The 20,000-nt window shown below is 38.8% G+C and overlaps 1 protein-coding gene and 1 long non-coding RNA gene across 26 annotated transcripts in view; one reads left to right on the top strand and one right to left on the bottom strand.

Annotated features, from left to right (window-relative positions):
* Positions 1–5,470, bottom strand: part of LOC122629298 — a 125,289-nt gene extending 119,819 nt beyond the window's left edge. For 5 of the 24 annotated variants that reach the window (XR_006327222.1, XR_006327223.1, XR_006327230.1 and 2 more), the window contains exons 1-2: positions 4,242–4,599; positions 3,884–4,037 (exon numbers count right to left, since the gene is read on the bottom strand). This is a non-coding gene — a long non-coding RNA (uncharacterized LOC122629298). Of the gene's footprint in view, positions 1–3,883; positions 4,038–4,241; positions 4,603–5,002; positions 5,136–5,455 lie in introns of those variants that run through there. The other 19 variants (XR_006327229.1, XR_006327217.1, XR_006327239.1 and 16 more) reach the window with 8 other exon arrangements.
* The window catches only part of LOC122629289 (transcription factor HES-1-like), a 16,455-nt gene extending 7,640 nt beyond the window's left edge, over positions 1–8,815 (top strand). For both annotated transcript variants that reach the window (XM_043812558.1, XM_043812557.1), the window contains one exon: positions 7,342–8,815. In XM_043812558.1, the coding sequence (XP_043668493.1) occupies positions 7,342–8,334 (993 nt within the window). In that variant the 3' untranslated portion in view covers positions 8,335–8,815. The remainder of the gene's footprint in view (positions 1–7,341) is intronic.
* The last annotated feature ends 11,185 nt before the right edge of the window (positions 8,816–20,000 follow it).

Genomic DNA, 20,000 nt, shown 5'->3' with positions numbered 1-20,000 from the left:
AAAGTGCGAGAGGGGAAGTTGAATTCCAACGCGTTCGGAGAGCGTGTAATAGGAGAACTCGGTAGAACTGGTTCGTGTTACGACGAGAAACCAAGGAGTGAAAAGAGAGAAAGAGAGAGAGAGAGAAAAAAAAAGAAAAAGAAAAAAGAAGAAAAAAGAAGAAAAAAGAAAAAAGAGTGAGAGAGTGAGAGAGAGAGAGAGAGAGAGAGAGAGAGAGAGAGAGAGAGAGAGAGAGAGAGAAGGAAATAGATAGAAAGACGAGCAGTAGAAGAAAAGTAGTTGAGTGGATAGTAGTGGGGGAGGAATTCTCTCTAGGAAGGATCTAAAGCCACCCTATATGCCTGTACACGACGCACATACACACAGAGACACATACTCTCCGATACCATCTATCCATCTCTGTCTCTCCTTCGATCGAGGTATCGGATTGTCGTTGGAAACTCTCGCGTGACTCTCGTGAGCAAGTTCGCGAAGCGCATTAAGGGACGCAATCATACGTCTGTACGTTCTTTCGTGCGTGTGTATACGTATATATGTACATATATATACATATACATGTGCATATGTATGTATACATGTACAAAGTAGGTGCAACGAAGCCAACCACGAAGAGTCTAGAGGAGGAAACTCGTTGAAAGCGGACACCCCGTAAGAACAGAGTGGCGAGCACCGTCGGACTGAATTTACCGGATAAGCTAGTCAGGTGTATCACCATATGATATACCCAAAAGTGGTAGGACGAGCGGAAAATACGTAGCATGTACTTACATAGTTACTTGCTACGTCTAAGTACCTGCTTTGACGGGCAACGCATTCGGAAAAATCCGATATCTTTTCAAGAGATCGACTGATTTTACGTAGAACTCTTGCTTGCATGAAAGAGTGAGTCAGTTAATCGCTTACCGTGAAACGCTTTGTTCCCTCTCCGATACGTAGATAGATACATAGACAAAATATCCGTCTACATTGTATCTATGAAATTTAAAAAACGAACAAACGCATAAACGTTGTAGTCGTTAAACAAATGACAAGAAAAGAAAAAGGAAGAAGGAGCAAAGAGAAAAGAAATCTTACAGATTAAATACTATATTATTGAAAAAATGTTTTCTAAAGATAATTATATTAGAAAGAATGATCGATATGAAACTGATGATGGGTATAATAACGCGAAAACTAATAACGTAGTATTTATGATTCAAAACTACGACGATCGAATCACTCCAAAATTTGTTACACGTAACTCTAATGGCAAATACGATACAACGATCGTGTGGTTACGTCGTCGTGCCGATAAAAGTTTGCTCGACGATCGACAAAAACACAGGACGACCTATCGGAGTCGCGTACGTACGGAAACGTTATCGCGTTCTGCGCCCGCAGCGATAAAGGTGCCGCGAAAAGAGAGGTGCTAAACGTTAACCGTGCGAGAGCGTAAGTACCTAAGTACATACGTGCGTATCTTTCCACTCGGCCACGTTTTTCCAGGAAAAAGAGAAAAAAGAGAGAGAGAGAGAGACAGAGAGACACAGAGAGAGAGAGAGAGAGAGAGAGAGTGGAAATGCGGAAACGGGGGAAGTAGATGGAAGGAGACAGAGAGAGGGAAAGAGAGAGGGAGAGAGGGGAGAGAGAGAGAGAGAGAGAGAGAGAGAGAGAGAGAGAGAATCGCAACGATTATCGCGATCGTTCGAGACAGGATGGACGACGTTCGTGCGAGCAAACTCGACTAATGACGCTTTACATAACGCTCGAGAAAATGTTGAGAAAGGTTCGACGTTTGTGCATAAATAAATAAATAAATAAATAAATAAATAATAAATATATAAAAAAGAAATAGATTAAATTAAATTAAATTGAATTAAATTAAATTAAACTGAAAATTGGCTCGTTCGTATCTACGTATAAGTATTATATTCATATGTATACAAAGTGGCAATCAAGATACGTAAAGCTATGAAAAGGAATGTTTAGAGAATACCATATTTTCGAATTCGAAAATCGATGCTTATATATATATATGTATAATATATAATAAAAAAAAAAAGAAGGAAAAAGTAAAAAAGAAGAAGCAAACCCTCGATTCATTTTGTTAAGTGGAATCACCTGGATACCTGGACAGACCTTCTCCAATCGAAATAGAAAAGGCTTGACATAGATATATCGTCTGTGACGTTCGCAAAGATCATTGAAAAAATATCTCTGATACGAACGAGAGGATGTTTGCATAACGCTATAAAGAAATGTTCGAAAACGACGAAATAAAAAGAAAAAAGGAAGAAAAGAAAAGAGAAAGAGAAAAAAAGAGAGAGAAAAAAAGGGTAAAAAGAGCAGTTAAAAGATGTCTCGTTTCCTTGCTGAAACGATGCGCGAACGTGCAAGCGGTTCTTGTTCGTTCTCCGTGTATGTAAGTAAGAGTACGTACTACGTATATACATGCATATATGTTGGTAACGAGAAAGAGAGAGAGGGACGATCGTTCGCGAACTCCTTTCGGCTGTTGGTGCTATGCTGGTGCTGGTGCTGGTGCTGCTGCCGCCACCATCACCATCATCATCACCACCACCACCACCACCACCACCACCACCACCTCCATCGCTGCTTCTCGTATGTAAGCGAGATTACTGGTGGCGTCGGTTATCGCAAAACTACGAGCGTGGCTGACGCTGCGTCGCGATTAAGAAGCACCGACGGCTACGGCCGTAAATCGCGAGTGGAAGAAAATAAACGCGCGAACGTTGCTGCAACGAAACGAACAAACCGATGGATGAACGTATGGACGTATGGACGTATGGACGTATGGATGGATGAACGGACAGACGGACGAACAAACGCGTGAAAATTTTACGCTTCCTTCCTTTCTATTTCCTGCTATCCTAACTTGCATGTTTTTATATATATATATATATATTTTTCATGTTTTTGTATATATATACATACGTATATATATATTTTTTTTTTCGTGTTCATTTCTTTTTTATAATCTAATACACATTTTGTTTATTTCTTTTCTACGTATTTATTTATTTTTTTTTTCTTCTTCCTATAATTGAATTCCTATAATGTCATTATGAAAAGGTATGACATAAGTACAGACAAATTAAAAAAAGAAATTAGTTTATCGTATAATTAGGTCATTGCCAAACGTATTACTTAATAAAGTAAGGTTTTTTTTTTTTTAATTGTGTAACTTAGATTACACTTTTATGATCACCGGTCTCTCGTATACGTAATAGTTTCATATAAATGACGGTTTCGATAAGAATATTTAACCTTTTCGTTCTGAGCGGATTATATATATATATATATATATATATATATATATATGTATATGTATATATGTATATGCACCCTCGAGAAAATGAACGCTCAGATACGGATTCTTATTCAAAACTTTATCTACTCGGTCCCTTCTATAAGATCTGAGAGTTCCTAATAGGAATTTCGAAACACCCTGTATAGTATTGTTATATCGTAGACTGGTTTAAACGTAAAATAATCTGACTTTAACTCGTCGAATATAAAATATATAAATAGTTCTTAAATTGTATATATCTATATACAATTAATATATACGAAAAGTATATAAATAACGCATAATATTGTTATATAATATTCTATATATACATACATATATATATATATATATATATAGTATATATATGTAGCAAAAATATATAATGGTAATAAACGCAATGAAATTTAAAAAAAATATTCGCTTGACATCGTTCCTACGATATAAAATTTATAAATAGTAGTTATCTATATACAATTAGGCATACATATATAGTACGAATAGTTTTAACGCTCGGAAAGTAATCATAGTAGTAAGAGAAATAAATAGAATGAAAGTTTTGAGAAATATATTCTTGCTATCGTTTGTACTCACCTAACAGTCGGTTTGTTCTATATCTACGAGAGCCGTTGCTTGCAAACGTCGTTAAATCGAGAAAATATGTTGCTCTTGATCGCCATGCAGATGATTCTTCTGTATTCGTCGTCACGTATTGCACGAAGGAGTTAGTAATACCAAGACGTATACACTAGTGATGTAACAAAAAAAAAAAGAAAATGACGTAAAGAAGATCGTAAGTACATTTTTCTGTACAAACAGGTGTACACATTTGTCGCGTATATTTTAACGAAGCTAACCTTACTTTCTAATAAAGCTAACCTAAGTTACAACGCGTAACGCTTTATAAATAAAAAAATATATCGATTTTCTATCAGAACTATCCGAATGTTACCTATTTGTCTATTTCATCAACGCTAGTTGAAAATCTTCAGGAAATTATGATCAACGACGAAATATAAAATGAAACAAGTCCACGAATAAGACCACCGAGCGTGACTTATTACGATCGAAACTAATTCTTCTACCGATGCGCCATCTGTCGTTGATTACTTATATTATACGATTCCTGGTTCATATAACATTTTTTATTAAATAAAACGATTCTCACAATTTCACACGTATATCATTGTAACATAATTAAACAATAAAATAAAATTATACATTTTTGAGATGTACCTTGGAACGCGTCAGTATTCGCATATTGAAAAAACATATGTATTTCGTCACATGCTAAATATCGTAAATACAAAAGAAAACAATCTCTCTTTCTCTCTCTCTCTCTCTTTCTCACTCACTCTTTCTCTTTCTCTCTCTCATTCTCTCCCTCCCTCTCGCAATTCGATGATTATCTAATTTAATTTCGAAGAAATGATAACGCGTATTATATTTAAAAAACACGCTGAAAACTAATCACACAAGATTAAAATCGATACACGAAACTTTCTTATAAAGCAGAGAGAAACATTGTACCGTCATTGTCCTTTACGATGTATTCCCGAGTATGGCTAAACTTCTACTGATTGAGAAACAAGACCACGCAAAGGTCCAAATATTATATTGTTTACACGGATACCTACGTACGTATATAAAAAGACACGGTGTCAGAACGTAAACATAATAAATTTCACGAGAATTTCCGTAATAGATACATACCTTTAGTCATCCTTTACGCACAAGCTAATTACTAGTAATGGCACTTTCTAGAACAATTTCGATAATCGAAAGCAATAATTTCGATAATCGTAATCGTATCAAATGTCACGCCACTCAGCGGTCATTCTTGTAACTAAAAAAAGAACCATTGGATTTATTTTTTTAATTATTCACAATTTACAATATTCAAGTTCTCGCAATAAATGAAATATTTTATCTGTATTTAAGAAAAAAGCGATATGATATATGTACTAATAACAATAATAAAAATATACGAAAAATTCGAAGAAGAGATCGACGTTCCGTCGGAATTGAGAATCACTTATGAAACGATCAAGACAATTTCATTCTTACATATTATTCGATAGATTTTTTGTCGCTTGTTTTCTTTTTTTCTTAATTGATTATGGGATTTGTAAAAAAAAAAAAAGAGATATCTTTAGTTTTCCTTACCGGTGTGATCCAAGTAGGTGAAAAGTTTTGTACGGACGCGATCACGGCACTTTCGTAAAATAAAGAGAGAGTGAGAAAGAACGAGTAAAAGACAGAGAGAGAGAGAGAGAGAGAGAGAGAGAGAGAGAGAGAGAGAGAGAGAAAGGAAGGAGATGGACGACGGAACGACGCCACGATGACGACGACGACGACCACGACGACGACGAAGGGGCAAACTTTCAAGCAAAGTCACGTCTTGGTGTGCTCGAGAATAAGAGGGTACAGAGCCACGAAGAAGGCTCTTCTTGAAGCAAACTTTACGGGCTCGTAAAGCGAACAGTGAAGCGATGAGATATGACGCCGTACGCTTTTGTCCATTGGTCCATTTCCGTTCCACTCCGATTCCGTTTTGTTTCTCTCTGGTTCCAATCGCGCTTTTATATCTATGACAAAGAATCCACGTTTCTTAGTTAGGCGCAATATTTAAACGAACTAAATCGAAAAAAAGGAAAAATCGAAAAACGAATTACCATTCCATTTCGCACACCTCGTTCTCTTTTTCAATTTTTTGTCGTTATTGACAATCGATGAATTATAATGAAATAATAATAATAAATAGCAATAATAATAATAATGGTAATAATAATAATAAAATAAAAAAGAAATTATAATAATGAAATTCTCCTACGATATAAAAATAAATAAATGGAATATGAAAAAAAAAAAAAAAAAAATGTGCGGCATTGATAAAACGTTAGAAATAAATAATTTATTCTCAATTGTCGACAGCTCGTTTTCACGCTAAATTTATTAAAAAAGCACACTTCGTGTGCGAACTCTTTTTTCTTTCTTTCCTTTTTTTTTTTCCCCCTTATTTTTTTCTTTCTCTTAACAAACCAGATCGGAACGAACGTGGCAGTAGTCTAGAAGTACTCCAGAACGCGCAAACTTCTCCAACACCGGATTCGGTTATTGCTTTATTTTGAACTAGCGAACCATAAAAGCTCGGGATCGTAGAGAGCCAGGCAGCGTCTCGAAACGAGCCCGTAGAAGTTTAGTCGGACGTGCCGTGCGCGCGTGAGTCGATATTTTAGCCGTCAGCAAAACTCGCGGCCCCAGCACGCACCCACACGTGAACGTGACGCGGGCGGGAGAGCGCGCGCGCGCGCGCGCGCGAACACCCCACGTTTTAATATATATCGCGCGTGGGTTAAAGTTGGAGGCGGATCGCCAATTCTTAGCGTCTTGTTCCGATTAAGGGGGATCGATCTTGCTACCGTGATGTTTATAATTACAACGTCGCATATTTTTCAACAATATGATTAATTTAAAGAAAAAGGAAAAGGGAAGAAAGAAGAAAGAAAGAAAGAAAGAAAGAAAGAAAGAAAGATTGTCATTGATTTTTAGAAAATTTAAATTAGTTCGATTCTCGATTAGTACTTTTCTACGGGGGAATAAACGCAAAGAGAGAAAACGTTATGAATCCAACTCGATTGGGATATTTTGCGTCTCTTCGAATAGAAACGTATAGCCTCGGAATTAACAGGAGACTTTTTATCACGACGAGTGTGTGTTATCGTTACGACTATTAAATAAATTACAAGCGGCCGCGAAAATATCGAGTAACGACTAATCTCGTAGCTGGTCGCGGCCCACCACCGTTAGCACGCGCGCACGAATCAGGGATTAAAGAGCAGTCGGCGAAATATTCAATTACGCCGACAATAATATAGCGAGCAATCTAGCGTGGAATTCGTATTAAAATATTCGCGTTTCGATGCCACGTCGATTCTTCTCCGAAGGAAATAATTCGAACAATACTATAGACAATAATGAACTATTTTACAGGAGGAATAGTAATCCATTTGTTCCGTCGTCTTACGTGTCCCGTATCGATCATGTTTCAGGTGAGTCGATATCTCGATGCCCCAGACATCATTACGGGCAATACGACGCCGATGGACCCGGCAGTGAAGCAGAGGTTACTTCGTCATCTGGACAGTTGCGTGTCCGAGCTTGATCTAGATCTTGGATCGAGGCCTGACAGTGGATTGGGTAGTAGTCCTGGTAGCGTGACGGATCGTGTGACCGGAGCTACGAGTCCTGGTCCTTTGGATCACCACGTGCCACCGACGCCTCATTGCAGTACGGCCTTGAACCCAGCTGGCTTGATAAAGTCCGAGATACCGGAGATGGAGACGGCCAGGCCGGATAGTAGCACGACGGCCGGAGACGAGAACAACAACAGTAGCAGGCCGACGTCGGCGTTCAGTCAAGTAAATCCAGCGGGTCTGGATCCACATCACCCTTCCGGTATACCGGTCGATCAAGCCTCAACGTCACAGCAAAATCCGAATATGCTGTCGGTCGTTCAGGTGATACCTTCGAGACTACCTGACGGCCAAGTGGTTTTTCTTCTACCTAGTCACTACGTCCAACTCGCTGCGGCGGCTGCGGCGAACGGCATCAGCATCGGACCGAACCCACCAACCGCGATCTGGGCAGCTACCAACATGTCCTTGCTCAAAGCGACGGACAAACTAGCCAAAAGACCTCACGAAGAGATGCAGGATTGGCAGGAAGCCGCGACTGGTGTGAAACCTAGCAAGAGTCCTCGAATGCAGGATCAACCTGAACAGCCTCTCGACTTTACTACCAATTCGAAGAAATTGAAGACGGGCTCGAGAACTTCTATTCACGGTATACCGGGTGTCGAACATCAACAGCAACAGCAACAACAGCAGATACCACCATCGCGAACGACGACCGACGGAGCGATCGTTCACGAAGACAGACCCTCTAGTCATGCGGGTAGTGAAATCGCTGTTGGAATGCCATCGCCATCGCAGCTCGGTCAACAGGCTGTTAAGGATGAAGAGAGCATGTGGAGGCCTTGGTAAATCGAATACCTTTGGCCGATCGATCGTCGATCTTATTTGTATATAAATTACATATATATATATATATATATATATATATATGTTATATATGTATGTATATATATAGATTATATATATATACTCTCTAACGTTTTATCGATGGAGATTCGAGTGAAACAGCTTCGATTCGAGACAACATCCCCTAGTCAAGGAAAAGGCAGACGAGATGGTTTTTCCTTCGCGTGAACGATTTCATCGCAAGGAGCCCAGCAATCGTCGAAATTTTTCTCACGACTCGTCGATACCAACTTGTACAAGAGAAACGTGTAAGTACGTATATATGCATGTACGTGCGCTAACGCTAGCCGTCTGACGTCAAACTCGAAGTTCTTTCTCTTCTTCGAAGCAGTTTCATACGATTCCGAATGCCAAAGTAGTAAACGAGGCGAAAAAATTTAACGATCGTAAAAAAAAAAAGGAAGAAAAGAAAAAAAGGAAGAAATTATCCGACGTCTGATGGAGCTACCGAATTTTCTCCGAAGAAAATAAATATTAAAAGGAAAGTTTCGTGCAAAGACTTGACTCGATGAAACGACAACGACAATGACAAAGACGATGACGACGACGATGACGACGATGATGATAATGATGACGATGATGACGATAATGACAATGACGATGATGATGCTGATGATGATGATGATCATGACGATGATCATGATCATGACGATGATCATGATAATGATGATGATGATGATGATGATGATGATGATGATGATGATGATGATGATGATGATAATGATGATGATGATGATGACGATGATGATGATGATGATGATGATGATGATGATGATGATGATGATGATGATGATGATTATGATTATGATGATGACGATGACGACGATGATGATGATGATGATAATGCGTAACGAACGATAGATACGTATCGTAGATACGCGCGTTATGTCGTTTAACAATTAATTGTATGTATGTAAATGAACGATGAAAGAAGTTGTAGAGAGCAATGAATCGAACGTGCGTATGCGCGCGCGCGTGTATGCATGAGTGAAATAAAAAGGAAGATAGAAAAAGAGGAATGAGTGAGTGAGTGAGTGAGTGAGTGAATGAGTGAGTGAACGAGTGAGTGAGCGAACGAGCGAGCGAGCGAGTGATACGTTAAATGCGTTTAAAGCGAGACATCGTGTGTACATAATCCCGATCAGAACTATTGCTATTGTCGAGATATAGATTTATTTTGATGTTATCTAGATGTATATGCGTGTATTATTAGCAAGAGACTGCGAGAGAACGAGAGAAAGAGTTTGAAGGTGGGGTGGGTGAAGGAGGGAGGGAGGAAAGGGGGGAAGAGTGCGAGATAGCGAATAGAGTGAAAGCGTGCGATATCGTGAAATTACACTTGTAGAGACACCATCATCTCACCACGTAAACTTACGTCTATAATTGCTAAATATCTCTGGAATTCGAATTCCTTATTCAATGTACTTAGACAGGCAGTCAATATAGGCATATATATTGAACTGTATATATCTTAATTATCAGTTTCATTTCTCTCGATTCCCTCGACCTTATTTCCTCGATCAAACGTAGGTAGGAAGCACTCCTGGACAAGGACGTATCCAGAAAAATAAATATGGTAAGTAAGTAACGAGAAATTTCTTATTAGCTGCAAAATCTAGGATGAAAAATGAATCGAAAATTAATGGAAAAATCTGAAATCTGTTATAGTCACGTTAACGAAACGTCGCATGCATTCGTCGATCGTGTACGGACTCGCGCACGTTAATTATATATTTGATCACTTCCGTTTCTTCGCGAGATATATCGAATAACGAAACGTCATTCTTAAAGGCTGACTCACGATATTCTTCGACATCGTATGTACATAATTTCTTTCTCTCTCTCTCTCTCTCTCTCTCTCTCTCTCTCTCTCTCTCATTCTCCTTCTCTCCCTCTCTTTCACTTTCTCTACCTATCTCTTTCTTTTAACGCGTGCGTTTCGCGTGGACGACCTTCGACGAAGCGTCTTTCGGCCGCTACGGAAAAAGACGAGTATGGCAAGGGCAAAGCGCCGATCGTTAATGCCAATCCTTTTCTTTCTTCTTTTCTTTTTCTAGTCATTAAACTTTTTGCCTGGTCGTCCTAGAGCCCGCGCGAGTCCTAACGACCGTGCCGCGAGAAACCGATTACCGATCGTTAAGTCGGGCTATTTGCGCCAGAAAGAGAGAGAGAGAGTGTGTGTGTGAGAGAGAGAGAGAGCGAGAGTGAGAGAGAGAAAAAGAAGAGAGAGGGAGGAGACCGTTCGTAGGCCTTTCTTTTTTTCTTCGCGATGTTACTACGACTGAACTACGCTCATATTCCTTTTCGTCAGCTTCACTAAATCGATTGTTAAACGTATCGAATCGAATATCGGATTCGAAAAAAAAAAAACTTTCAAGTAGTAAATTCATCGGTCCCTTCGTACGAAAACATACGACTCCCTTTAATATATGAATGCTTCGGACAATTAGAGATATTTAAATACGAATTGTATTATTAAATAAAATGATACGATTCAAATGTGTGACGCACGTCTATTATATTTACATACCTATGTAGCCGAATTATATAGACGCTATTTCGAGTTCGCATCAATAATCAGACGTAAAATAAATAAATATATACATATATATATATATACACACATATACATATATTTTTATCGAAACACATAGATATAATGACTTGAAAATCCGTGAGTCCGAGCAATTTGCGTGATCGCTCTCACGCAAAATGACAAGGCTGCATTATTAACGCGCTTGTCGAGCCGGTCGACCATGTGCATGTCCTACGTACATATGTATATATATATATATATATATATATATATATATACACACACACATATATACATATATATATACATGTGTGTATGTACGCACCAAATCCGGACTTCGATGCGTGCCTCCGACTCGTGACGCGTGTGTGCTCATCGTGACCACAAAAGGACTATATAATTTAGATAGCGTAATTGACTTTGACGATTACGATACGCACGCCCGCCGACACTTTCGACCAAAGGACACTTCGGTTTGATCGCCAATATAAGTAAGTACGTCATCGACGAAACAAGTAACCTTTTTGATTTTATTATTTTTTTCTTCTTTTCTTTTTCAAGCAATGAAAATATCTATGAACATCGTTAATTTCTAAAGTGATATATTTTATTAACGTACCTCTTATTAATCAGAAGACGCGACGAAATAACCAAAGTGGCAATATTTTGCATCCGCAGTCAATTATTTCTCGTCGATCGGTTAGATAATTAGAGATATAGTACCGGTTTGCCGCTCGTACAAGTCTTAATTTCAATCAATAAAACTTTCGAAAGGAATAACTACTATTCATTCGTTAGTACTTCCAATACGATATATGGAAGGAGCTGTTTTCGCCGAAATATTCAAATAAATTTGCATAAGAGTCACGTTTTAATATGGGAAGAAAGGGAGAAACAAGAAAAAAAAAAAATGAAAAATAAGAAAGAAAGAGAAGAAGGAAAAAGAATTGGCGACCAAGAAAGGGCGTGTTTCGTCGTCCGCCTTGAAAGATCATTAAAGACGAAGTTATCGAGTCGTAATCAGGGCCGAATTTCACGGTGCTTTTCTTTTTTTCCTTGGCAAAACTTTTTGGAAGCCGCTAATTGAGTCATATCATTAGCATACGCCAACGTAAAGCGCAACGTAAGCCTGACGTCTTCCGTGCGGCCCAACGATTATCCGGCTATGTTCCTTATTAAAAGCTCGTTATTACGCGCTTTTATATGCGTCGTTGAATCCACTTGTTTCCGGCTCGATTCGTTTCTAGCGTTAAATTTTTCCCGGTCTTCTTCAAGGAGGTAGAAACTTTTTTTGTTTGTTCTCTTTATCCTCTTCTTTTTTTTTTTCTCATCGTTAATAAATTCATAACAATGAAAACGATCGCACACGATGATATCTAAACCTTATCGAGAAAAAAAATCATGCTAAGGTAACGATTATAGATTCGCTCCATTGGGACGAATAAAAAAAAAAACCTTTTGCTAATCATGCTCCGACTAATTAGTCTCACACGCTTACATATTTAAATACACCTAGATATGTACATACATGTACATATATATACATATAAACGTATACATTGAAATAGTATAGAAGGTAGTCATCGAGTCTCGTTACGGTTTAAGTATCGAGCGTCAAGATCAAGAAGCGAGGAGCCAGCACGATAGAGAAAGGGAGAGACAGGTAGACCGAAGCAGAGGGTGGCAAATTAGAGGGCGGCGAAAATTGATAGGGCCATTGCGTCGGGCCATAGGCGTGGCTCGTGTCCGTCAAACGGACGCAACGTGCACTCGAGGTATCTACCGAATCGACTTGCCAGCACCTGAGACTCTCGTGCCTCTTCGACCCTACCGATACTGAATTATAGACCCTTATACCTTACTATAACAGAGAGCGTACCACGGTAGTAAGTACGAACTTGAAGCTCTCTAGAAAATTATCGCGTCTTACCTTGTATTGTGTGACCATCTTCAGTTAAACTATGCTTACGCACATATACACACACGTGAGCGCGCACACACACACACATATATATCTATAATTGACACAGAACAGGTATTAGGATGTAAGTCATTAATCTGTAAAAAAAAAAAAAAATAAAAAATTTATGCGAACGCCATCAGCATCGTTTGCAAAGCAGCAAAGCAAAGGGAAAAGAAGCTTATCGCGTTGGCACTAGCTACCGCGAGATAACGATTTCTTCGAGCGTGCTGAAGCCAAAGGATAGATAGATAGAGAAAGAGAGAGAGAGATAGAAAGATAGATACATAGAGAGAGAGAGAGAGAGAGAGAGAGAGAGAGAGAGAGAGAGAAAGAGAGAAAAAAACGCGAATGAAAAGGAGAGCCGGACCGGGAGAGAAGCGCAGTCCTCTCTTCGTAGAATAATCCAAAGATTCTTCTTCTCAGGCTGATACGACTCTCGAATTTTAATAAAGGTCTTTGCCTGATTTTAAATTCTATTCTGAAGATCCTTTTTTCAAAAGAAGAAAATAAATCTGTATAGCTTTTGACCTCGAAGTAATAACAAAAGATGTATTTAGTTGAAGGTTCTTTTTAGTTAAGTTAAAAGTAAAAACCAAAAAAAAAAAAAAGAAAAAGAAAAAGAAAATAAAGAATAGAAACTTGCTCGAAACGTTTAAGAAGAATAAAAGACGAAAAATATGAAGAATTGACGAGTCATTAGATCGAAGAAGCGTTACCATTGAATTCACTACGAAACGCAACGAAAGACGAAAATTGTTTTGCGAATAGTTTCACGGGAGTTGGGATATAATATTGCGGAAAATGGGAACGCAACGGTGAAACTTTAGCTGGAATTCGGACATGCACCTTTCCGTGCAATTAACCGTCTTTCCTGAACGAGCGAATGCGCGTAAACCGACTCCGTCGAGCGGTTTCCCTCGGCTTGCTCGCTTAATTAATTACACCGTGGAATTGAAAATTGCCTCGCGCCTCGTTCGCCCGAGGGTAAAACGTGAGAGAGCAACACTCGCGCGGATAACGAGAATCTGTTTACGGAAAGGTGCCCGCAGGAGTTCCCGCACCGTGGAACCTTTTCTATCAAAAATGCCGCCGTTTGATGGAAGGCGAAGGATAGAAGCGAACGATGAAATAAATCGAAAGAGAAAGGATCCTCGGTGTATAGTTGCTGTTCGCACTTGTGCATGTTTGCGCGCGTGTATGTTTGTATGTGTACTATGCTCACCCGTTAACATAGCCACCACCTGCGCTAGAACCATAATAATTGTCCTGACGTTCCTGATTAACGTTACAGATCACAGGGTATTTTGTGCGCCGTCGGACTCGTGGCAAAGGGCCAATTCGCTCTGATTATGGCAGGTGGAATATCAGCTGTTATTACCAGCCGTTGTACCTTTCCTCGCTCGTACATATCTCTTTCTTCGACTTGTGTCCATTTTTCGTTAAATATTAGAACAAAAGAGAGAGAGAGAGAGAGAGAGAGAGAGAGAACATAACACTTATCGAGAATGATAATATGAAGGTTCTATCCGAGTTTCGATAAATCCATCTTAAATATCGATTCTTTCGTTCTCCACTCTAACTCACTTAACACGCTCTCAAGCATAAGAGTTCCTCTTCCTTTGAGAGGAATTTCGAAAGCACCACTCGAAGAACCTAAAAGAATCTAAAAATACACGACAAAACGCTACCTGACGCTACCTATCTCGTGCCCTGCGGACTTGGTCCTAGGACTTAAAGGAATCTAACGATGTACACGTAAATCGGCCAATTTATCCAGCCAATTTTCGAAATCACCTTCGAGAGCCGAGAAAACGAGAGAGGCAACGGCAAGCAAGCACAAGCGCAACGACCAATTTCCGGTGGTCTCGAGATCCTAGACTAAAAAGAAAAAAAGAGAAAGCAAAAAAGAAAACAAAGAAAAAGAAAAAAGAAAAAGGATTCACGTTCAACCTTGGTTGGTTAATAAACGTGGCGGGATTTTATTTTCGAATAAGAAAGGAATTTTATTTTCAAATGGAATAATATATCTCGATTATCTCTCGGCTCGTGATCGAATCGTTATAACAGGATCGTGAAAATCGTAGGGACAGGTGGATATGCCGGCCGTCTCGAGAAACGAACTTTGTGCACTGACACTTCGAGAGTGAGCCTTCGAACTTCCGACTTCTAATAAGGGAACCGTGTGCACCTCATCGCGCCTCGCCGCGTTCCTTAATTACCACGTCTACGAGTTCCAAGTCCGGACTTCGGTATCCTAATACCCCGCCATTACGCGATTAGATTGCACTTTGATCCCACCGCAATACTATCCGAACCGTCGTCTTATATACGAGGCTATTGGTGATGGTAAAGGAAAAGGATTGTGATTTAAAACGGAGACTCTCCTTAAATCTAGAAGAATTTCGACGATAATAACGATTATTATAATAGACTTTATTACAATAGATTCGCCTTATCATATTAGAATTTATTATAATAAGCCCGAATGATCTAACACTATCGTGAATGATAACACTATCGTGTCTCTCTTTCTGCAAAAAAAAATAAATAAATAAATAAATAAATAAAAAAGAAAGAAAAAGGAAAAAAAAGTAAAATAGAAAAAAAGCAAATTTCTCCACCGATATTTCTTCCGAAGATCTCTTCTTCCGAACAATTGTGATCTTTGACAATTAAGATCAAATAAAAAATGAAATAAAATATTTTTTTCCGTAAGGTTAAGAACGTACCGATGTTAAAGTAGCGAGACCAAAGATTGATTCGCAGAGATATAGCAAAGTTAGATGGAAAAGGGGAATAGGTACGGAGAGGTCAAAGGAGGACGAGATGGAAGCGAAAAGGTGCTTTCAATGTAGTAACAGCAATACTGGTGGTAGTAGCAGTAGTAGTAGTAGTAGTAGTCGAAAGTGCTAGTAGTGGTAGTAGTAAAACTGGTAGTAGTAGTATTGGAAGAAGAAGAAGAAGAAGAAGAAGAAGAAGAAAAAGTAGAAGAAGAAGAAGAAGAAGAAGAAGAAGAAGTAGAAGTAGAAGAAGAAGAAGAAGAAGAAGAAGAAGAAGAGGGGTGCAAAGTGGCGCTGCCGTGGGCGCCGTGGAGCAGTAATCACTGTAGCTGGAGGAAAGCTGAAGGCTGATCCGAAGGAGGAGAGTACGAAGGGAAGCAGAGAAACGAGAGAAGCGTTAGAGTGGAGTAGGAAAGAAAATAGAGGGAGGGAGACGGTGAACGCGTCATGGTGAAGAGGGTGGAAAAAGAGAAGGGTGGTTGGCAAGAGAGGAAAAGAGAGGGCTGAGGGTTCGAGAAGCAAGAGGGAAGGTCTCATCAGACGCGTCAGTCGCCTCTGGCGCCGCGTTTCCACCATCTCTCCTTCGTCTTTTCTTCCTTCTCAAGCTCCTACCATTTCATTCTCTTTCTCTCTCTCTCTCTTTCTCCTTCCTTCTTTTTCTCGCACTCTCTCGCTCTTTCTCACAGACATATACACAATCGCACCATCTCGTTCGATTTCATCTCGCTCTAGACTCGCTTCAGCTCTTTCGAAAAAGGACCAACGTTCCTTGTTCTGACCGTACGATTCTTTTAACTTTGCAAGATACGTAACTTACGTTTTTTCTTCCACCCTCTTTCCTTACTTCGTCCATGAGATAACTCGTTAACCATTGCGATCGTTTGCGTTTCGAAGAAAAAAAATAATAAAAACAGAAAAAATCGATATGTACCCGCTGAAATATTAATGACGTATAAAAAAAAAAAAAAAAAAAGAAGAAAAAAGAAAAGAGAAGGAAAAAAAGAAAAAGAAGAGATGGAAACGTTGCCCGTTGCCATTGATTTTTATTACATACTTAAAAATTCCAATGGAATTTCGAAGGAAAGAAATTAATCACGGACTAATCGCGAATTTGTCTCGCCTCTTGACGTCGTTATAAGGATAACATCGTGAAAACGTGATCGCCTCGCAGGTAGACCTTCGATGAAACTTTTCAGAGGTTGGAGAACGAGTAGAAGGAGGAGCTAGAGATAAGAAACGAGATAACTAACTCGTCGTTTAATTGAGCTGATTTAAGTTAGTTCGTGAAAGAAAAAGAAAGAGAGAGAGAGAGAGAGAGAGAGAAAGAAATGGTGCGTTTAACACGATAAACTTCTTGCAACATTAAAATTTACGTTTTTTTCAAAGATCTTATTTATTTTTCATTTCTCATACATGCTTTCATTCATAAAAAGCTTATGTTGTCGAATACTCGAAAAGAAAGAAAAAGAATGATATTAAAAACAGTAACAAAGTAGAAATTCAGTGATCGATGACTATCGAGAGAGAGAGAGAGAGAGAGAGAGAGAGAGAGAGAGAGAGAGAGAGAGAGGGAGGGAGAGAGAGAGAGAAAGAAAGAAAGAAAAAGAGACATGTGACTTCAAACGAATTCTCTCATCCAAAAAAGAAAATAAATGTTCTTAATGATTAAACAAGCCAATGGTATTAAAAGCGTGTCGTTGAGAGTCTCTATTTGCTACGTCGAATTTACCGTTCGTATTAAACGTAGGGTTAACTTTGAGAGGGTGTGTCTGTGTGTGTGTGTGTGTGTGTGCTCTCGCGCGCATCTGGCTTTCAACGAAGACTCCGAGCGTCAGACGTTTGTACTATGGCAATTAATTAAGCGTGTATCTTTGCAGGCACGATTCGAGTAATTTATTCGAGCGTGCACGATACATACATATACATCGTCCATACATACATACATACGGGCACACGCATATATATGATGTAAAGAAAGAAAGTTGCGATAGAGAGAAACAGAAAGAGAGAGAAAGAAGGAGATGTAGAGATGTGGAGTCGCGTTTCGAGGTCTCACTCACTCGCGAAGTCCGACCCTTTTCAACCCTCCTCCCCTTCTCTCTAAGCCAGCCTCCCTCTCTCGTTCCTACCCTACTACACCCCTCGATCTCTCTCTCTCTCTCTCTCTCTCTTTCTCTCTCTTTCTCTCTCTCTCTCTCTCTCTCTCTCTCTCCTGCTGCTTTACAGCAGTTTAACCACCTGTTACGCCGAGACACGCGCCGAACTTCCGCGCTTTTCTTTTTCGCGAAACACGCGAGTTTCTGCCACCCTCGATGCGGTCTGCCACCTCTCTCTCTCTCTCTAGCTCTCTCTTTCTCTCTCTCTCTCTCTCTCTCTCTCTCTCTCTCTCTCTCTCTTACTCTTTCATTTCGCGACCCCGTACGTCTCTAGTCTTTCTCTTTCTCTTTCTTTCTCTCTCTCTTTCTCTCTGAAATTTTTTCTCACACCTCGAGCCTCCTTCCTTTTTTTTCTCTTCCTTCGCTTAACCGGACAAGAGTAAAATCGTGCGAATTAGACGATCAACTTTTCTTCTTCTAATTCGTTTCTTATTATAATGGTAACAAAAAAAGAATTTGTGTCGTCGTTCGATTATCATCGTTCGATTGTAAGCGTTAATTTCACGTTGTTTTGTATATTCCAAAATTGTAATTTCTCATATAAAAATTATGGGTTCGTTGTATACGCACACATACGCGCGTATTGTATGTACATATATATGTATTATATCTATAAATATGTCACCATTTTGATGTATCTTCTTCTAACGCTACTTATCGAAGATTGTGAAAATTATCGTGGGATCGTAGCTAAGTGAAATGAAAAAATAAATCTAACTTAACCTTCCTGATAATATCTCGATAATATCATGGACATTACGAATACGAACGATTCGACGAATGAAAATCCTGCGGAACCGAAAACGGACGTTTTGACTGTCGCTGAAGGTGGACTGCCAGAGAGTCCGGAAATTGTCGCAGACTCCACATTGAAATCATCTGAAGGTTCTATCAGCTACAGTGATGTAATATTAAAGGCAAGAACGATAAACGAGGACGACGAAAATATTGTCTCTCTCGATTATATGTATATGTACATACAAAGCGCTAAAATAAACAAATAACGAATGACATTATCGTATTACTACGAACACGTTGGCTTCGTGTTTCTTTCGTTCGTACCTTCGTAGATGTAATCAACTTTTGCGTAACTTTTGCCAGACAAGAAAGGCTAGACGAAATAAATAACGTATGGTATCTAAGTATACATTTTTTTAGAGGATGAACCGACCACGGAAGAAACGGAAAACACGGTCTCCCTGACGCAAGAGGAAAAAGAAAAACACGAAGTACATTTTGCAATAGAACACACGAGTATCACTTATGTAGCAGAAGAAGGTATATAGTATATCGATACGTTTTGATAACGATATTTTATAGATTACGATATCATATATCTATATTTAACTCGATATTATATTACACGAATATAAAAATAATTTTTCATGAGAATCAATATCCATCATATCCATACTACTCGAAGAATACTTTAACTCAAGTTTTATCCTCTACTTACCTCGATTATTGACGGTGGAAGATATAATCATAGAATATCAAGACAAATTCACTCAGACTTTCTTCAAAGCAATGACGAAATTGTCGGATCGTCGTTTCGTCCAAATAATAAACATGCAAGTCGATCACGATGATCCTACTTTGATATTTTACTGTCCTTCCTATGAATTATTAACGAGTTTTCATGAAAACGAAAAAAACATGGATGATTAAGTCGAGTTCTAATGAGAGATTCAAACTGAATCGTGAGAAATCAATTGCAACTTATATTATACTATCCGTTTAACCCATATAGTTTGAAAGAAAAATTTCTATATGTATATATACATACATACATATACACCTCTTCCCTACACATACGTATACTTACACATATGTATACAATATAATAAATATATTATATAAAAATCTGCACGTAACTTGATAAACAGCACAATGCTGCTATCTGGAGGATCGAATGAAAACTACTTGGCGATGTAACCACAACGGATAACGATATTTCACAGAATCTCCATTTTATTATAATACTCAACCTAATATGTGCATGCATTAATCTAGAATATAATATTATATTAATTTATGATAAAAATATGTTATTCTGTTATCAGTAGGAACGTACCTCTGATTACGTAGACACCTATGCTAGAAAAACGCCATTTCCTTGTATTCTCTCTCTCTCTCTCTCTCTCTCTCTCTCTCTCTCTTTCTCTCTATCTATC

This window comes from Vespula pensylvanica, chromosome 5, assembly GCF_014466175.1.
Source record: "Vespula pensylvanica isolate Volc-1 chromosome 5, ASM1446617v1, whole genome shotgun sequence".
Classification (NCBI taxonomy): domain Eukaryota; kingdom Metazoa; phylum Arthropoda; class Insecta; order Hymenoptera; family Vespidae; genus Vespula; species Vespula pensylvanica.
Note: the sequence above shows the minus strand (reverse complement) of the source record. Positions and strands in the feature narration are given on the sequence as shown.